A 13,921-nucleotide genomic window follows, 5' to 3' on the forward strand; every position below is an offset into this window, starting at 1 on the left:
CTCAAAATCCAGAATGAAACACCAGTCCCAGGTGAGGGATTTGCATGAATATTCTGGCAACTTGCAGTCCTCCACCTATACCCTGTACCAAAGTAGACCCATCTGAACAGAACACGAGCTACGTGCCTTGAAGCAGCCCTGTATTTGCAGGAATCCATTTGCTGAGAACAACCCAATAAAGTAGATATCATCCTTTAGAGAAAGGTGAATAGCATTAAGATTCTTGTCATATGATTGAGAAGAAAAATCTTGGACCGTGTATGTTCCCCAAACCTTCTGCAAAGGGCCTACAAGGTGATGCAGGACCATTTTTAGCTGAAAGGAAAAAGTGCTGTGCCAGGAGACAAACCACTTTGTCAGTTTCAGAGAAAATAAATCAGACAGAAAAACATAGCTAGGAGAACCATGATTGCATGTGAGTGGATGTCTTACTGGTCTAGCTGTATTATTTGAAAATGTGAAAAAAGTCATACACACTTTCATCATGTATGTGCAACTCTCAAACACAGAGCGGTCCTTTTGCTCCCAAAACTTACAGAAAAGATCCTTTATCTACAAACGCAAAAGGATGTCCGTATTTGGAGTAGCCTTTGCCAATCCATTTCTACTGTACAGACACACCAAAGACACATCTGCCTGGCACATTTCCCCACAGAAAAGATAAGGTGTTTAATAAATAAATGGGAGGGAGGGACCAAACAAGGCTGCTTAGAAAAAGACCTTGTTTTATTGGGAGGTTGTAGAATGTTTAGAACATGGGGGATATTAACTTAAAAGGGATCCGGAAGGCATTTTCTTGACCTTTGTGCCATAAATCAGAGTTGACTGCTAGCACACTTTCCATAAATATTGTGTTTCAAAATAAAAACACGATGTTTGTATGAGGCAGGACAATGACTCTTTGTTTACCCATGCCTTTTGCTTATTCTCCCCATGTGCTGGAATCCCACTGGGGGTCCTTTTGGACTCTTTCACATCCAGGATTCTGGCTTGCTGTGCAATTCACTCTCGATGCTCAATTTTAGTCCCGCTTCCTGAGCCTGCCCTTCATCCTCTCTTGTCCACTAGGAGGCAAAACGCCTCATTAGCCAGCCTGACTTTTTCATTGTGGCAAAAGCCCAGCTTCCAGGGCTCGCAGAGCCTCCCAGCTAATTATTTTGACTGCAGGGCACTGGGGGCAGAGCCTGAAGAGCTACTTACATGGGTCTTGTGGTGTGCAGAGCTCTGAATGAGTCCGAGTCCCTTACAGTCCCGTCAACCTGAGGAGCAAATAAGAATAATATGGACTGAGTGCCTCAAACGGGCTAACAATGGGCTAACAGGCATTTCTGACAAGGAATTTGTTCTCTTTTATATTCAGAATGGCCTCTATTTGTCGTCTGTAGTGCTTTTGCTAGATGCCCAAGGCAATTTTCGATCACAGTGGCAAATCTCCCCACAGATTTGGCAGCACCAGCCTGAAACCGATGGGATGACACCTGACAGCGCCTGGCCCTTCGCCTCAGGGCCCAGAGCGCCGGGCACCACCTCATTTTGGGGACATTTTCAGGCCTAAAACCTCCCGCACGCGTATCGGACTCGCTGTGCGGTACTTGCAGCTGCCCACTGACTTATTAAGAAAAACTTTATCCCCTTTCTGTCCCTGACAGAGCTCCCACAGCCCAGCCGAGGCAGCCGCCAGGCGGAGCTGCGGCTCCCCCCCCCCCCCCCCCACCTCAGCAGCCCGGGGCCTGCCCCCCCCCCTCCGCTCCGGCACGGCAGGGGTTAACCCTCCTTCGCGGCCCGGGGGCGGCGCCGCGCTGACAGGTGGCGCATGCGCCGTGCCGCCGCATTGTGCCCGGCCGGCCCAGCCCCGGAGCGCCTCAGTCGGCCGCGGGCCGTCGGCGGGTGCGGAGCTGCTGCCCCCTGCGGCCACCTCCGCTCCGCTCCCCTTCTTCCCTTCCCCTCCCCTCTCCTCTCTCCCCCCACCCCTTTCCTCCGCCTTCGCCATGGAGTAAGGCCACCCCCCGCCGGCCGGACGGGGAGCCCCGCCGCGCCTCGATGGCTCTGGTCACGGTGCAGCGCTCGCCAACCCCCAGCGCCACTTCCAGCCCCTGCGCCTCGGTGAGTCCGACCGCCCGCCGGGCGCTGAGGGCGGCGCGGCCGTTGGTGGCCGTTAGGGGCCGGTGCGCATGCGCACGGACCCCATCGCGCTCCCCCCCCCCCCCCCTTTCTCCCCTCACCTCAGCGCTGCCCCCCCCCCCCGCCCCCCCCGGCCCCGACCCCCTCAGCCCCCCGTCACCCTCCTCAGTCGCCCCCCGTCGTCTCCATCAGCCCCCTGTCGCCCCCCTCAGCCCCCCGTCAGCCTTCTCAGGCCCCCGTTGTTCCCCTCAGCCCCCTGTCACCCTCCTCAGTCGCCCCCCTCACGCCCCCACTCACTCCCCTCATGCTCCCTCATCATCCCCCTCATGCCCCTGTCACCCTCCTCAGGCCTGCTGTCGCCTCCTCACGCCCCCATCACCCTCCTCAGCTCCCCCTCAGGCCTCTGTCATCCCCTTCAGCCCCCTGTCACCCTCCTCGGTCACTCCCCTCAAGCCCCCTGTCACTCCCCTCATCACACTCCTCAAGCCTCCCGTCACCCCCTCACGTCCCCCATCACCCTCCTCAGCTCCCCCATCACCCTTCTCAGCCCTCCCCCTGCTCCTTTGGGTCGCTGTGGCCTGGTGACAAGCAGAGGGAGAGGCCTGGGTCACCCCTGTCCCCCCCCTCAGCCTGGACAAGCTGTCCCCAGGGGGGGTGGGTGCTGTCCCCCTGAATGGTGGGACCCTGGGTGGGTGCTGTCCCCCCCCCTTGTGCCTGGCTGAATTCTGATTTTGTGTGTGTATGTGAGCTGGCACCGTTGGGCATGGGTGCTGTGAGGTGATTCAACCTGACAGCACCCTCTGGGTATCTCCAGTATGCGGCCCTTCCCTTGGGAAGAGCTGTGACTTCTATCTCTTTTTTTTTTTTTTTTTCCTTTCTATTTTATTTTTTTCATCTTGAATATAATCTTCAAGAGGCTGTGTGAAACCCGAGGCTGGCACAGAACACCAGATCTCCCATCTCTGGGTGAAACGTGCAGGAGATGTTCCCAGCAGTGCCCTGAATCAGGAAGCGAGGCAGGCGACTCCAGGGCTCCTTGCTTTACACCCTCTTTAAATTCGGGCCAGGCTGGTGTTTTAGTGCCTCTGTGTTGTACAGTCCGGCACGTTAACCCCTTGGGCTGCTGCCTACCGACTGCACAGCTTGTTTCTAATATTATAAATGAGGATGGGAATGAAAATAGTAAGCTTGCTTTCACTTTCTGTATGCTTAATTCTCTGTTGGCTTTTCTCCTTAAAAAACCTCATATATTATCCCACTGATGTTATGTCAGGCTTGGAAGTGCTGGGGGGGACACAGGGTGTGAAATCCCAGTTGCTTCCATCATGTGAGGATTAAAAAAGCCAGCTACTCTGAAAATATTCCTTGTTGTGTTAGGTAACCTCTGCTGAAACTAGATCAACTACTTGACAGGTCCTGCCTGCCCCAACAGCATTTTAGCTGTCAGAACACTTTTTTTTTTTTCTTTATTTCACTCCCATGGCTCTCCTAAGATACGTTTATTTGGCAACACATTAATTTCCACTTGCGTTTCTCTGCTGTAGACTAACGTGCTGCATTACTTCAGAGGTTGCTTCCTCCTTTTGACTTCTTTACCTTCTCCGCTCTTCCTTTTCGATGAACTTGTTGCATTTAAGACATCTTGTTGTGCGAAAGGTCTCTCTTGGTGTCCTTCTGTCTTCCACTTGGATGCATAACCCTTTTCTGTGTTAGATATTTGATATACAGGTGCAATTATCAGCATTCTGTGAGGATTTCCCATCTGGAACAGCCAGTCTATTTCCTGACCAGGATACCACATGTGCTTCTTTTGCTTACAATCACTCAGTATAACAGGAACATTTTTTCTTCGTTTTTAATAATCTGTTCCAATTTTTGAGTTCTACATAGTTCTTAAATATACAAACAACTCCCTCCTGACAAGTCCAGCGAATGCAGGTTTCAGTGCGTTTATCTGCATTCTCTTCCTCAGTCTCAGAGTGCTCAGATGTAAGCTGTGCCCTTGCTCTTCCCAAGTTCCCAATGCAAAAGTGCGTGTGACTGTTTCCATGGCCTGGTTTTGCTTCTCAAAATTACTTCTTCTTTCTCAGACCCTTTTTTTTTTATTATTTTTTTTTGCAGCCTAAGGTGGAAATGCAATTCATCATATTCTGCCCTCAACAGCTATTGAGCCTACTTCTCAACTTCTGCATTTCCTGTCACAGCTTCCTAACCACGCGTTAGGGGTTTGACTGCCCTTTTAGCCTCTTGTTAGATAGCTGGGGCTGGCTGTTTCTCCATCCTTCTGGTTCGTGTAATCTTCCCCTCTCTCAGTTGTTTCTTCTTGATGGCAGCAGCATTTCAGGGGATGGACCTTCCTAGACAGCGAAGGGCTGGTGAACAGGGCAGTTGCCTTTTTAATCCTTGTGAAGGCTTTGGTCCTGCAAGCTGCCCATGCTTATTGTTATGGATCACCGTTGACAAGTGCGTTGATGGGAGCTTGATTCTTTCAATATTAAATTATTTCAACCAATCTCTTGTAGGCCGTTGATGACAGCTTCCTTCTCTATGGGCTGATAACTATCTCCAAGTTATCTCTTTGAAAGGAAGTTCATCTTGCTAAATAATTTCGGTGAGCAGTGTGAAGCTGTAGCTTGCTGCCTGAAACCCTGTGGAGAAAGATTGTCTGGTGGCTGTGGGAAGCTTGCTGTTCTGGCTTGTGGGCAAGCAAGACGTATGTAAGTGTGCAAGCATATGGCTCTGCCTAGTTCAGTTTCCAGGTTACTAAGAATTTTGAAGACAGAAATGGATTCTCATTGAAATTGCTTGGCTTTTATTTTTTGTTCTTTAGAGATGAACTTCTCAGACAAGGAAAGGAGAAGGTTGAAATTGATGTCCTCAGACTGTATTTTTGCATTAAGCATGCCCTATAAACAGTTATAATTGGCTTTTATAGATTCAGGGGAATAGCTGATGTGAATCGCTCTGAAATTGGATGGCTTTTATTTATAGGTCTTTATCCTGTTCTCATTGCCATAGAGCATCTCGTGGGCATTCATTTCAGGACAGGCACAGTTCATGCGGTGCTGTCTGTAGATTTACAGCTCTCCGGTCACTTGATGACTTATGAAATTCCCTTAATTGTCAGTCCAGCTGTCTGCTAGCTGTTTGTTTTGGCCTTTGGTTATGCAGCCACTTTTGAGACACAAGACAGCAGCCTTCACCTTCCTCTGTAGAGCAGAGCAGTTGTCCTTCAGAGCACCGTGGGGGCAGAAGGGGGGGGGGGGGGGGGGAAGGCAGGGCTGCTGTGCTCCAGAAGGTGCAAGTACCAGGGGCTGGAGAGGGGCTGCTTGGTGCAGGTCAGCACCCTTTGTTTATCCCATACTGCAAAAAAAAAATTTTTTTTTTTTTTTTTGTTTCCTCCTCTGTGTGTAGTGGCTTTTTTTGTTTGCCTGGTTTTGGTTCTAGGTGGAAGGGGAGAGCTGTCTGTCTGCGAGAAGGAAGACTTGTGCCCAAGAGAAGGGCCCTGGGAGCACGCAGCTGGGTTACAGCAGGTGGGCGCGGTGGTCTCCTTATCACCAAAAGCAGGGGAATAAAAACACCTTGTTCATAAGCGCCCCTCAGTCAGTGCTCCGCTAGGGTGATCTGAAGAAACTGGCCTCTTTGTGTCCTCCCCATGCCTGGGATTCTCTGACTCTGCTCCCAATGTCTGTGCCGTATTTCCTGCCTTGCAGGTGGTGGGGTTTTCCCTTAGAGTTCTCATTTCAATGGAAAAGAACGGAAACGTGTTTTGTCTGGGTGCTTTCTTGGCAACTTCTAAGATAGTGGACAAAAAGAAATCGCAATGGATCTAACTTGATATAACCTTTGCTTGGTGACTTAAAAAAAAAATTGCTCACCATTGTTAAATAAAATCTAACTTTTTAAAAGGGAATAGGTTATTTTGCTGGGACTGGTGGTGTGCGTGCACTGTCGTTCAAGGCAGCTGTTCGTACTTGTTTACATGTCAGTTTTCAGTTAATTTGGCTGTTTGTATCTCTAAGCAATGAACCATCTCTGAATCTACCTTGCTGTTAAACTGCAGAAGCCTCACTCCAACAGACCCGGGGTATCTCTATTGCTCACTCTGTAGCTAAGGGTGGGCACAGCAGTCACGTCGTCAGCTCTAAGGACGAGCAGTGTGAAAGCAGCCTGGCTAAAGCAGAGAATCACTGGTAAAAGACGCCTGCCTCAAAATCCTTTGTGAGCCTTGTTCTCTAAGGCCCTGGATGTTGTTGGGTAACGTCAGTCACCAGGCTAGCATCAAATCTGTGTCGTCGTGTTGATGCAAGCAGTGAAAAACAGCTCTTGAGCTCTTTGTAGCTTTCCAAAAGACCTCTGATAACTATGTGGAGCGGGAAATAATAGATTGAAACTTGCCTTTATAAATTAATTTTATGCACAGAACAAAAGCTGTAATTCCTTTTAAGTGCTGTCTTTCCTCTGCCTAATACTTATCTTTCTGGAAGTGAGGATGCTGGGCAGGCAGTCTGCCTCTCGCAGCTCACTTGTCTTCCCTACCCTCAGGGACGCAATATGCTCTTATGGAAGGGAGCGACTGACCCAGAAAGAGAGGCTATGCTGCATACATTGTTCTAAAATGCAGGGTTTTAAAAAAAAAAAGTTTAAAGCAGATGAAAATATAAACCATTTGACTTCCACTCCTTAATCCCAGGGGAACAGCTTGAGCAGGAAGCAGAGTCCTGCAAATGTGGCTGGGAGTCTCTGTCATGTTTTGTCTGAAAGCTCCTTGCTGGTGGAACACACAGGAAATATTTTCCTACTTATTTATGGGGAAGCTAAATATAACGCTTTTCTACCTCTGGTCCTGTGATTATGATTAAACAAGGTGATAACTGTGAGCTCACTCAATCATCAACAGGTCTAGTCTCTATCTTGTAGAAGTGTGTTGTGTTTTTTTCAGTTACGATCTTGATAGCTTCTGCTTGTGTAAGGTTGTGGAGAGCTGCGTTTTGGAGGGGACTCCAGTGTAGCTAGGAGAACAGTAGTTTCTTATGAACCAGTTAATAGACTGGAAATGCCTTGTGTTAAAGCTGCCGTCATCTCTTACTTGCTGTTTTTCATCAGCTGATGTTTTTCAGTCTTTGCCACGAGCTATGCCAGTACCTGAAATTCTCAAAGGCAGCAGCCCGGGAGGATGTGCTGATGCCTGCTTTAGACAAACTCCTCATAGTGCCTCACAGATGGCTCAGGTGCCCATGTTGTCATCTGCCACCGTTTGGTGGGATGATCGGTGACTCCCTCCCCATTTGTCAGACTTCCACTTCTATTGAAAGCTCCTCAAGGAAGGCAGGAGGCCTCTGCCTCTCGTGTGCGGTGCTGCTGTCCTGCTGAAGGATGAAGACCTGCTGTCTGGCTGCACCAGGCCAGGCTTCTGACCACAGAGAGGAACTTTTGGATGTGTAAATCATTCACCTGTGGAGAGACTCTCTTCCTCAAGCAGACTGTCACCTGCGTGGTGACACCAGGCCAGTCCTTCTGAAGGTTTGTTGCCTAGCGTATACACACACAGCAGACTTTTCTGGAGGTCTGCATGAAATGCCAGGTCCTCTTTTAGCTTGAGAACAGTATTTGGAGTTGAGGAGGACGAGGAAAGCTGAACTGGAATCTCAGTGAGGATCACAGGGATATTTTTGCAATTGGCAGCCTTTATTCTCCATATTTTTGTTTACTGGAACATTGCTTCACAAGTTATCAGCTTTGGAGTATTTTTGGCATGGCCAGTGAAGTCCAGCCAGAAGCTATGGGAGTTTGCCTAGAAGCCGAAACCTGCATTTCACAGAAAAGTCAGGCTTCTTGTAGCACTTTGTCAATATGCTTCAGTGGTGACCCCAAATGGCCATTTTTAGGTTGAGGGAAGTTTTGTCTTTGCACCCATTTTGCCTTTTATTAGTTCTTTTACTGAATGTGGTGCCGTTCGTGGCACTTTGTATAAAACTGCTGCTCAGCTCAGTTGCATTTTTCAAAATATGACGTTATGTGGAAACAGAGGGAGTGGAAGTACACCAAAGTTGTTGCCTCTTGAATTGCAGCTGCACGTAAATTCTTGTTTGAAAAGGAATTTGTCACTTGAAAATGCAAACGGGCTGCAATGCTGTCCTTACCTGACCGCTATTGATCCTTGCTGCTGCAGCAATGAAAGAAGGGTGAAAGGGTCGGGGTGCTGCGTGCTATCTCCAGTTATTCTGAGTCAATGAAACATTTACTTAAGAGAAGAGTGCTCTCTGAGTGAAGGCTGCCATTCAAAAACCAGTCTGCTGGAAGAAGTTTAACCTGAGAGTCTTCACACAGGGGCAGTGATGGATGATTTCAACTCACTTGGAATAAAATCCTGTAAGATCTATAGCTGCAACTCTTCTGTCTTGGGAAATTAAAAAAAAAAAAAAAAAGACTAGCCTTTGGGCAGCTTAGTTCAGTGTAGCTGCTCCCTGCTCACAGCCTGCAGCTCAAGGTTTCGTTCTGCAGCAACAAACCACATCCTCCCAGTATGGCAGCGCAGCTCCCCTCTGCTGATGTGGGAGGGCAGTTTTTGCAGCCCGGTTCTCAGGATCCATGTGCTGGAAGTTCCTGCTGTCCTTGCAAGGATGCCCTGGACAGCAGACTTCAAAAAATGCTCTTGTGTTCCTGGAGTTCAACTGACTCAGAGCTTTTACTGTCTTCACACCAGAGTCTTGCTGATGCTGTTAGCAGGAAGTATGTGCTAAAGCCTGAGTCTTCTGTGACTGCTGCTTGCTCTGTGTGCACTGGCCTGGCACCATGCAAGCAGCATGCTTGTCTGCCTGCTCTGAGCTGTGTGGTTCAGCCTGTGAATTAGGAAGTCTCCTCTCCGTTTCATTGATTTGTTAGAGCATGCTTTGAATTTGTTTACTGGACAGCAGCAGTGAAACTCATGTCTTGTACAAGGGTATTTTGGAAGCAAAGGAAGAAATGGGTGATGCCTGCTGGAGGTAGTGAGTGATTTAGACAAGGGAGGCATGATTTCTCGTGTTCTGCCTGGAAGCTGTTACTCTGGAGGGCTCTGTTTAAAGGGATAAAAGGTGTGAAGGGTCAAACTACCTCTGCATTTCTGAATTGGGCCGTACAGATTGACCGGATCACTGGGACCCCCTGCAAAATGTCAGTGCAGTAGTGTGATGCTGCGGTGTCCGTGCGTTTCAGTTAGCGTTTGGGCAGGCTCCTGTACCTGCAGCTTTGGATGTGTCAGCCGCTTTTTGCCCAAATAGATTTGCTCTGAGTGTGCGCCTTATCGGCGTTGCTCACTGCAGGCCGCTCTCCTGTCGGAAGGCAGAAAACGTTGCCGTGGGATGAGTCACCCAGCTCAGCAGCTCGCCGCTTCCATGGTGAGACGCACCCTTCGTGTGCATGCCAGCAAGCACGAAACTCCCGGCAAATGCCCTGTGACGTGAACTTCTTATGGCCTTGGTAAACGAAGTGCCCGTGGCACTTGTTGAAATGCGGTTTGCTTGTGGCTGCTCCCTGCCTTGGGCTGTGCCAGCCCTCCTCCTCCCAAGGGGCTTCTCAGCTCAGGATTCAGTGAAACAGTGACCGTACAGCATCGGCGTGGGCTGTTTCGGGGTGAAATTAGTGGGGCGCTCAAGGCCACAACTTAAATATTCTGTGATTACTCCAACGTGGGAAGTTTCTTCTGGCCTATTTCAGACTAACTGATCACAGATCACCCCGGCCCTGCACTGTGTTCATACCAGAGATCAGCAGGTGGCTTGGTGCCCGTGCTTCCCTGCTCAGCAGTGGCACAGGGAGTAGGTTCCAAGGCGTCATCTTGGCATCGTGATGCCAGCTGCTGGTTGCAGGGCCCACACCCTGGTGAGGTGAGCCAGAAACCAGTCTGAGGTGAGATAAAGCAGGATCTGAAGGGCAGGAGACCCTGACCTGACTCCTCTGTCCCATCGAGTCGTGTTTTCTCCCCAGTTGGCTTGGGCCTGCCTGCAGCAGCAGCCGGTACGTGATGTGCTCTGCTCCTTGGCCTGCATCTGGCTTTGCTGTCATACGAGCGGGGACACCCCAAAGGCAGGTCGGGGCAGGTTCCAGACACAAGAGTTTACCTTTTCTTTCTCTCTCAATAAGAAACAAAAGAAACAGGGAAGAATGGCACCGGGAGGCTCTTGCTGAGGGACACTGCTTTTACTTCTTAAATTTCAAGGTCTCCTTAGCAAAAATGCAGAAGCTGCTGAGCTGAGCCCCTTTGTCTTCAGCCTGTAACTGGATTAAATATCTGCGAGGTGGATCCTCAGTGTGGAAAGCTGGCCCTGTCACAAGGAATGCAGTTGTCCAGTTACTCCAGCTGGCTGCTACCACGTCCCTTCTGTTTTGATGTACAGAATTATCACGTTTACCATTAACGTGAAAACTTTTAAGACTTGCTCAACTGGCTTGGTTTAGCTTCAGTAGCCAACATCTGAGAAATGCGTATATTAGGATCCTTAAGGGAAAATAAAAAACACTTCAGGCTTTTCATCTCTGTACCTTTTGGTGTGATGATGAGAGGGAGGGAGAGGGGATATGCCATGCATGTGTAAAGCGCTTTGCTTTCCGAAGGAGAGCTTTGGTACTCAGAGGTAGTCTGAACCTCTGTGCGAGGCAGGACCAGCCCTTTGTGTTAACCCATCTGCAGCTGGAGTTTGCTGCAAATTTCTGAAGCTGCTGCATACTATCAGGAGTGCTGAGTGCCATCGTCCAGGCATCCAAATCCAAGAGCCCTGGACCTTTACTTGGAGTAAATGTTGCTCAGCTGGGAATTAAAAACCAGAGCTCCTTCTGGAGGTGGCTGTTGATGCTTAGGAGCAGAGGGTGAGCAGCTCAGCTCTCTGGGAGGCAGCTCATGACTTGTTCAGCAGTGGGCATCCTTTTGTGTCTGCTGTTAGTTTGCGGCAGAGCTGAGTTGGGGAGCATCCTGGTAGGGAGCAGGCGTAGGGAGCTCAACCTAATTGCAGGAGGAAGCACCAGGGGACAAGGTAACGGCGTTTCTGGAGTACAGATTGATTCTTTTTGTTCTGTTCTTATCAGTCCTTTTCTGTTTGTTTTCCTCTCTACAGTCCTCCTGCATGGTGTAGAATAGCCAAAGGACACAGATCTGGGCATGTTCTTCAGCTGATGCTTCAGACTCAAACGTAGTGCTTCAGAAGGTGGCGTTAAGCAGTTAACTAGCTGCCATATTCTTGTCTTCCTGGGTGCAGTGTAAGCCTTGAAATGGCAGAGTCCTCCTTTACCTTTTAAAATTGCAGCACAGTTAACAAAGACCTAATTCGTGTACTGAGCAAGTGTTTTTCTTATGTAACATCTCGTGAGCTTTGTTAGTGGGAGTTTCCTCTGTTTTTGGTTTCAGCTGAGTTGTGCTTAGGTGGGGAACCGAGCTTGTGACTTCAAAAAGTGAAGTGAAACAGGACAACCTGCTTTTTGTTTTTGTTTTTTTGACATTTCTCGGTGATACTCTGATCTCACAGCAGTTACTAGAACGTGGAAGCCCAAACTTCAGCTCTACAGCAAATCTCCAGACGGCTGCTTCCCCCATAGCGAGGGTCAGGTCTGATACTGCAGAACCTTCTCAGCACAATCACACATGGAAAGGAGAATTTCAGGCTGTCTCGCAGCTCCTGTCCGCCTGCTGCTGCCGCCTCGGCACGTGCTGCGGGTGCCTCCTCTGCACTGGAAATCCTTCACCCTCATCTGGGCGCCTTCTGCTCCGCTCCCAAGTCTTGAATAAGCAGCTGTCGGGGCAAAGCAACACGAACATAGCGTATTTTCAGACGCCTTCCCCAAAGTTGGGCATAGTTACATAAACTGGCAGGCAAGGGAGACGTTATCAGTTAACGCTTATAGTACGGCTGGAGTCGAGTTTGCACAGTCTCGGGGGGTGAAAGGAGTGTTTGTCGCATGCTCTGCAGATCCCCGAGCTCAACTTGTGCTTGCAAAGATATCAACTGTGCCACAGCCTTCTGCAGCCCACACTTCGGGGCTTTGAAGTGGAATTCTGCTCTTACACGTACACCAGAAACTGCTGGAGTCTGGAGGAAGCTCTGTTTAACTGAGAGCTGTTACTGTGAGTGTGGATGGCTGAGACGGTTATTTTGGGGCGGTTTCTGCCTCGTTCTCTTATGCGGGAGGAAGTCCAACTTGATTTTCTCTAGAGAAGGAGGAAAGCCTGATGTCTGTTGGAATTTGGGCTGAAGGTGGCTCGACGCAAAATAAATTAAGCTTGAGGAAGTGCTCGTGTCTTGATTTTAAACTAGAGATGCACCTCATCTAAAAAATAGTAAAACAAGCGCAGATTTTACTGTGGTTAAGTTTAAGCTTACAGGTTTGGTTGTAGGACAGATGAGCACAGATCCTCTTGAGCGGAGGGGGGTTAGTGTGAAGGCAACGTGGGGGAGAAGCAGTCTGCGTTTGTCAGGACATCACTTGGTCGCTGTGAAACAGGACATCATCTCCCTTGGGTTTGCTCTCAGCAAGCACCCAGGTTCCCTGCAGCTGTCCCAAACCCACAGGCAGCCCTTCTAGCAGCTGCAACCCCAAAGCTGTGGCCGTGCCATGGGCTTCCAGAGGTGCCCCTGAAGGAGCAGGAGCTGAGCCTCGTCCCCTGCCCAGCACAGCACCAGCAGGGTGTTGGGAGGGGAAGCCACAGTCGAGGATCTCTGGTCCGTGGTGGTGGCTCCAACTGAAATGGAATAATCTTGTTTTAAGGAGTGCTCTTAACCACTGAAGCTTTATAAATATTAATTTTCTTCTTTTGTTTCCTAATAAAAGGCTTTTATTCCTGAAATCACTATTTATTTATTAACCTGACAAACTAATAGCAAGCTCTCTTCTTTCAGGGTATGCATGTGCCATATCACAATTCTGCTTGTCACTGTACATAAGAACTTCATTCATCTGCTTTAAAATGTCATTGATAACAACCTGGCAGCGGCCCAGCTTGGAGCAAGTTAACTACAAAAGGCTGCATTGTAAACGTTTCTGAGAGTACATGCTACATTAAGTCTAAAATTAAAAAAAAAAAAAAAGTACAGGCTGGTCTGGGCTGCATACAACTGCCAAGTAGCTTCAAACCTTTGAAAAATGGAGCTCTGTATGGAGGAATTGGGCTGAAAATGGGATAGTTTGGAATTAAGGCTGCGTTCTGCTTGCTTTAATAAAACCTTGGGGGTACACTGAGCTTATAAACCTCATCTTGAAAGGAGGGGCATGTCTTACTGAACCGCAAGCAGCAAAATAAGAACTTGTACATTGTAGTTTCCTTTAGTCTCTTTTTGCTTTGACTGAATACCCAGGATGAAAAGTGTAGTCTGAAAATGAGTGGTAAGCCTCGGGGAGCTACTACTGGTGCTACTAGAGAGCTGGCTGTGCAGTAACCCTCCCTGACCCCAGCTGTGGTCTGCACACGCATTTATTCACCCTCAGGTTCACCCGGGGTGAGCACGGTGCCTGTCACACACCCCAGCATCCCAGTGCCTGGTTTTTCTGCCAGTTCCTCCAGCGGCACCGAGCTGCTGGCTGCTCCGGCAGCCCCGGTGTGGGGCTTTGCGCTCGTGGCAGTGTGGTGCTCCTTGCCTCTGGCTCTCCTCCTAAAGCTATTACAAGTTAAACTTGTAGCAGGGGTAAGGGCGAACTGAATCGCCCTTGAAACAGATTCAGGGCTTGGGAGCTGCTTCGAGAGAAGCTCCCGGGGATCTTTTCAAATGGTCCCTGCGCTGTGCTGCGCAAGGGCTGGGGGTTTTCGTGCAGCCCCTGACTGAGCTAGATGGTC

The 13,921-nt window shown here is 49.3% G+C and overlaps 2 protein-coding genes across 2 annotated transcripts in view; one reads left to right on the forward strand and one right to left on the reverse strand.

The window, feature by feature from the left end:
• EFCAB5 (EF-hand calcium binding domain 5) overlaps positions 1 to 1,678 on the reverse strand; it is a 38,427-nt gene extending 36,749 nt beyond the window's left edge. Inside the window, exon 1 of the mRNA XM_068656349.1 lies at positions 1,201 to 1,678. The gene's annotated coding sequence lies outside the window, so the exon portion shown is untranslated. The remainder of the gene's footprint in view (positions 1 to 1,200) is intronic.
• A 193-nt stretch (positions 1,679 to 1,871) lies between these two features.
• The window catches only part of SSH2 (slingshot protein phosphatase 2), an 89,769-nt gene continuing 77,719 nt past the window's right edge, over positions 1,872 to 13,921 (forward strand). Inside the window, exon 1 of the mRNA XM_068656346.1 lies at positions 1,872 to 2,103. Coding sequence (XP_068512447.1) covers positions 2,041 to 2,103 — 63 coding nt within the window. The 5' untranslated portion in view covers positions 1,872 to 2,040. The remainder of the gene's footprint in view (positions 2,104 to 13,921) is intronic.

This window comes from Anas acuta, chromosome 19 (genome assembly GCF_963932015.1).
Source record: "Anas acuta chromosome 19, bAnaAcu1.1, whole genome shotgun sequence".
Lineage (NCBI taxonomy): Eukaryota > Metazoa > Chordata > Aves > Anseriformes > Anatidae > Anas > Anas acuta.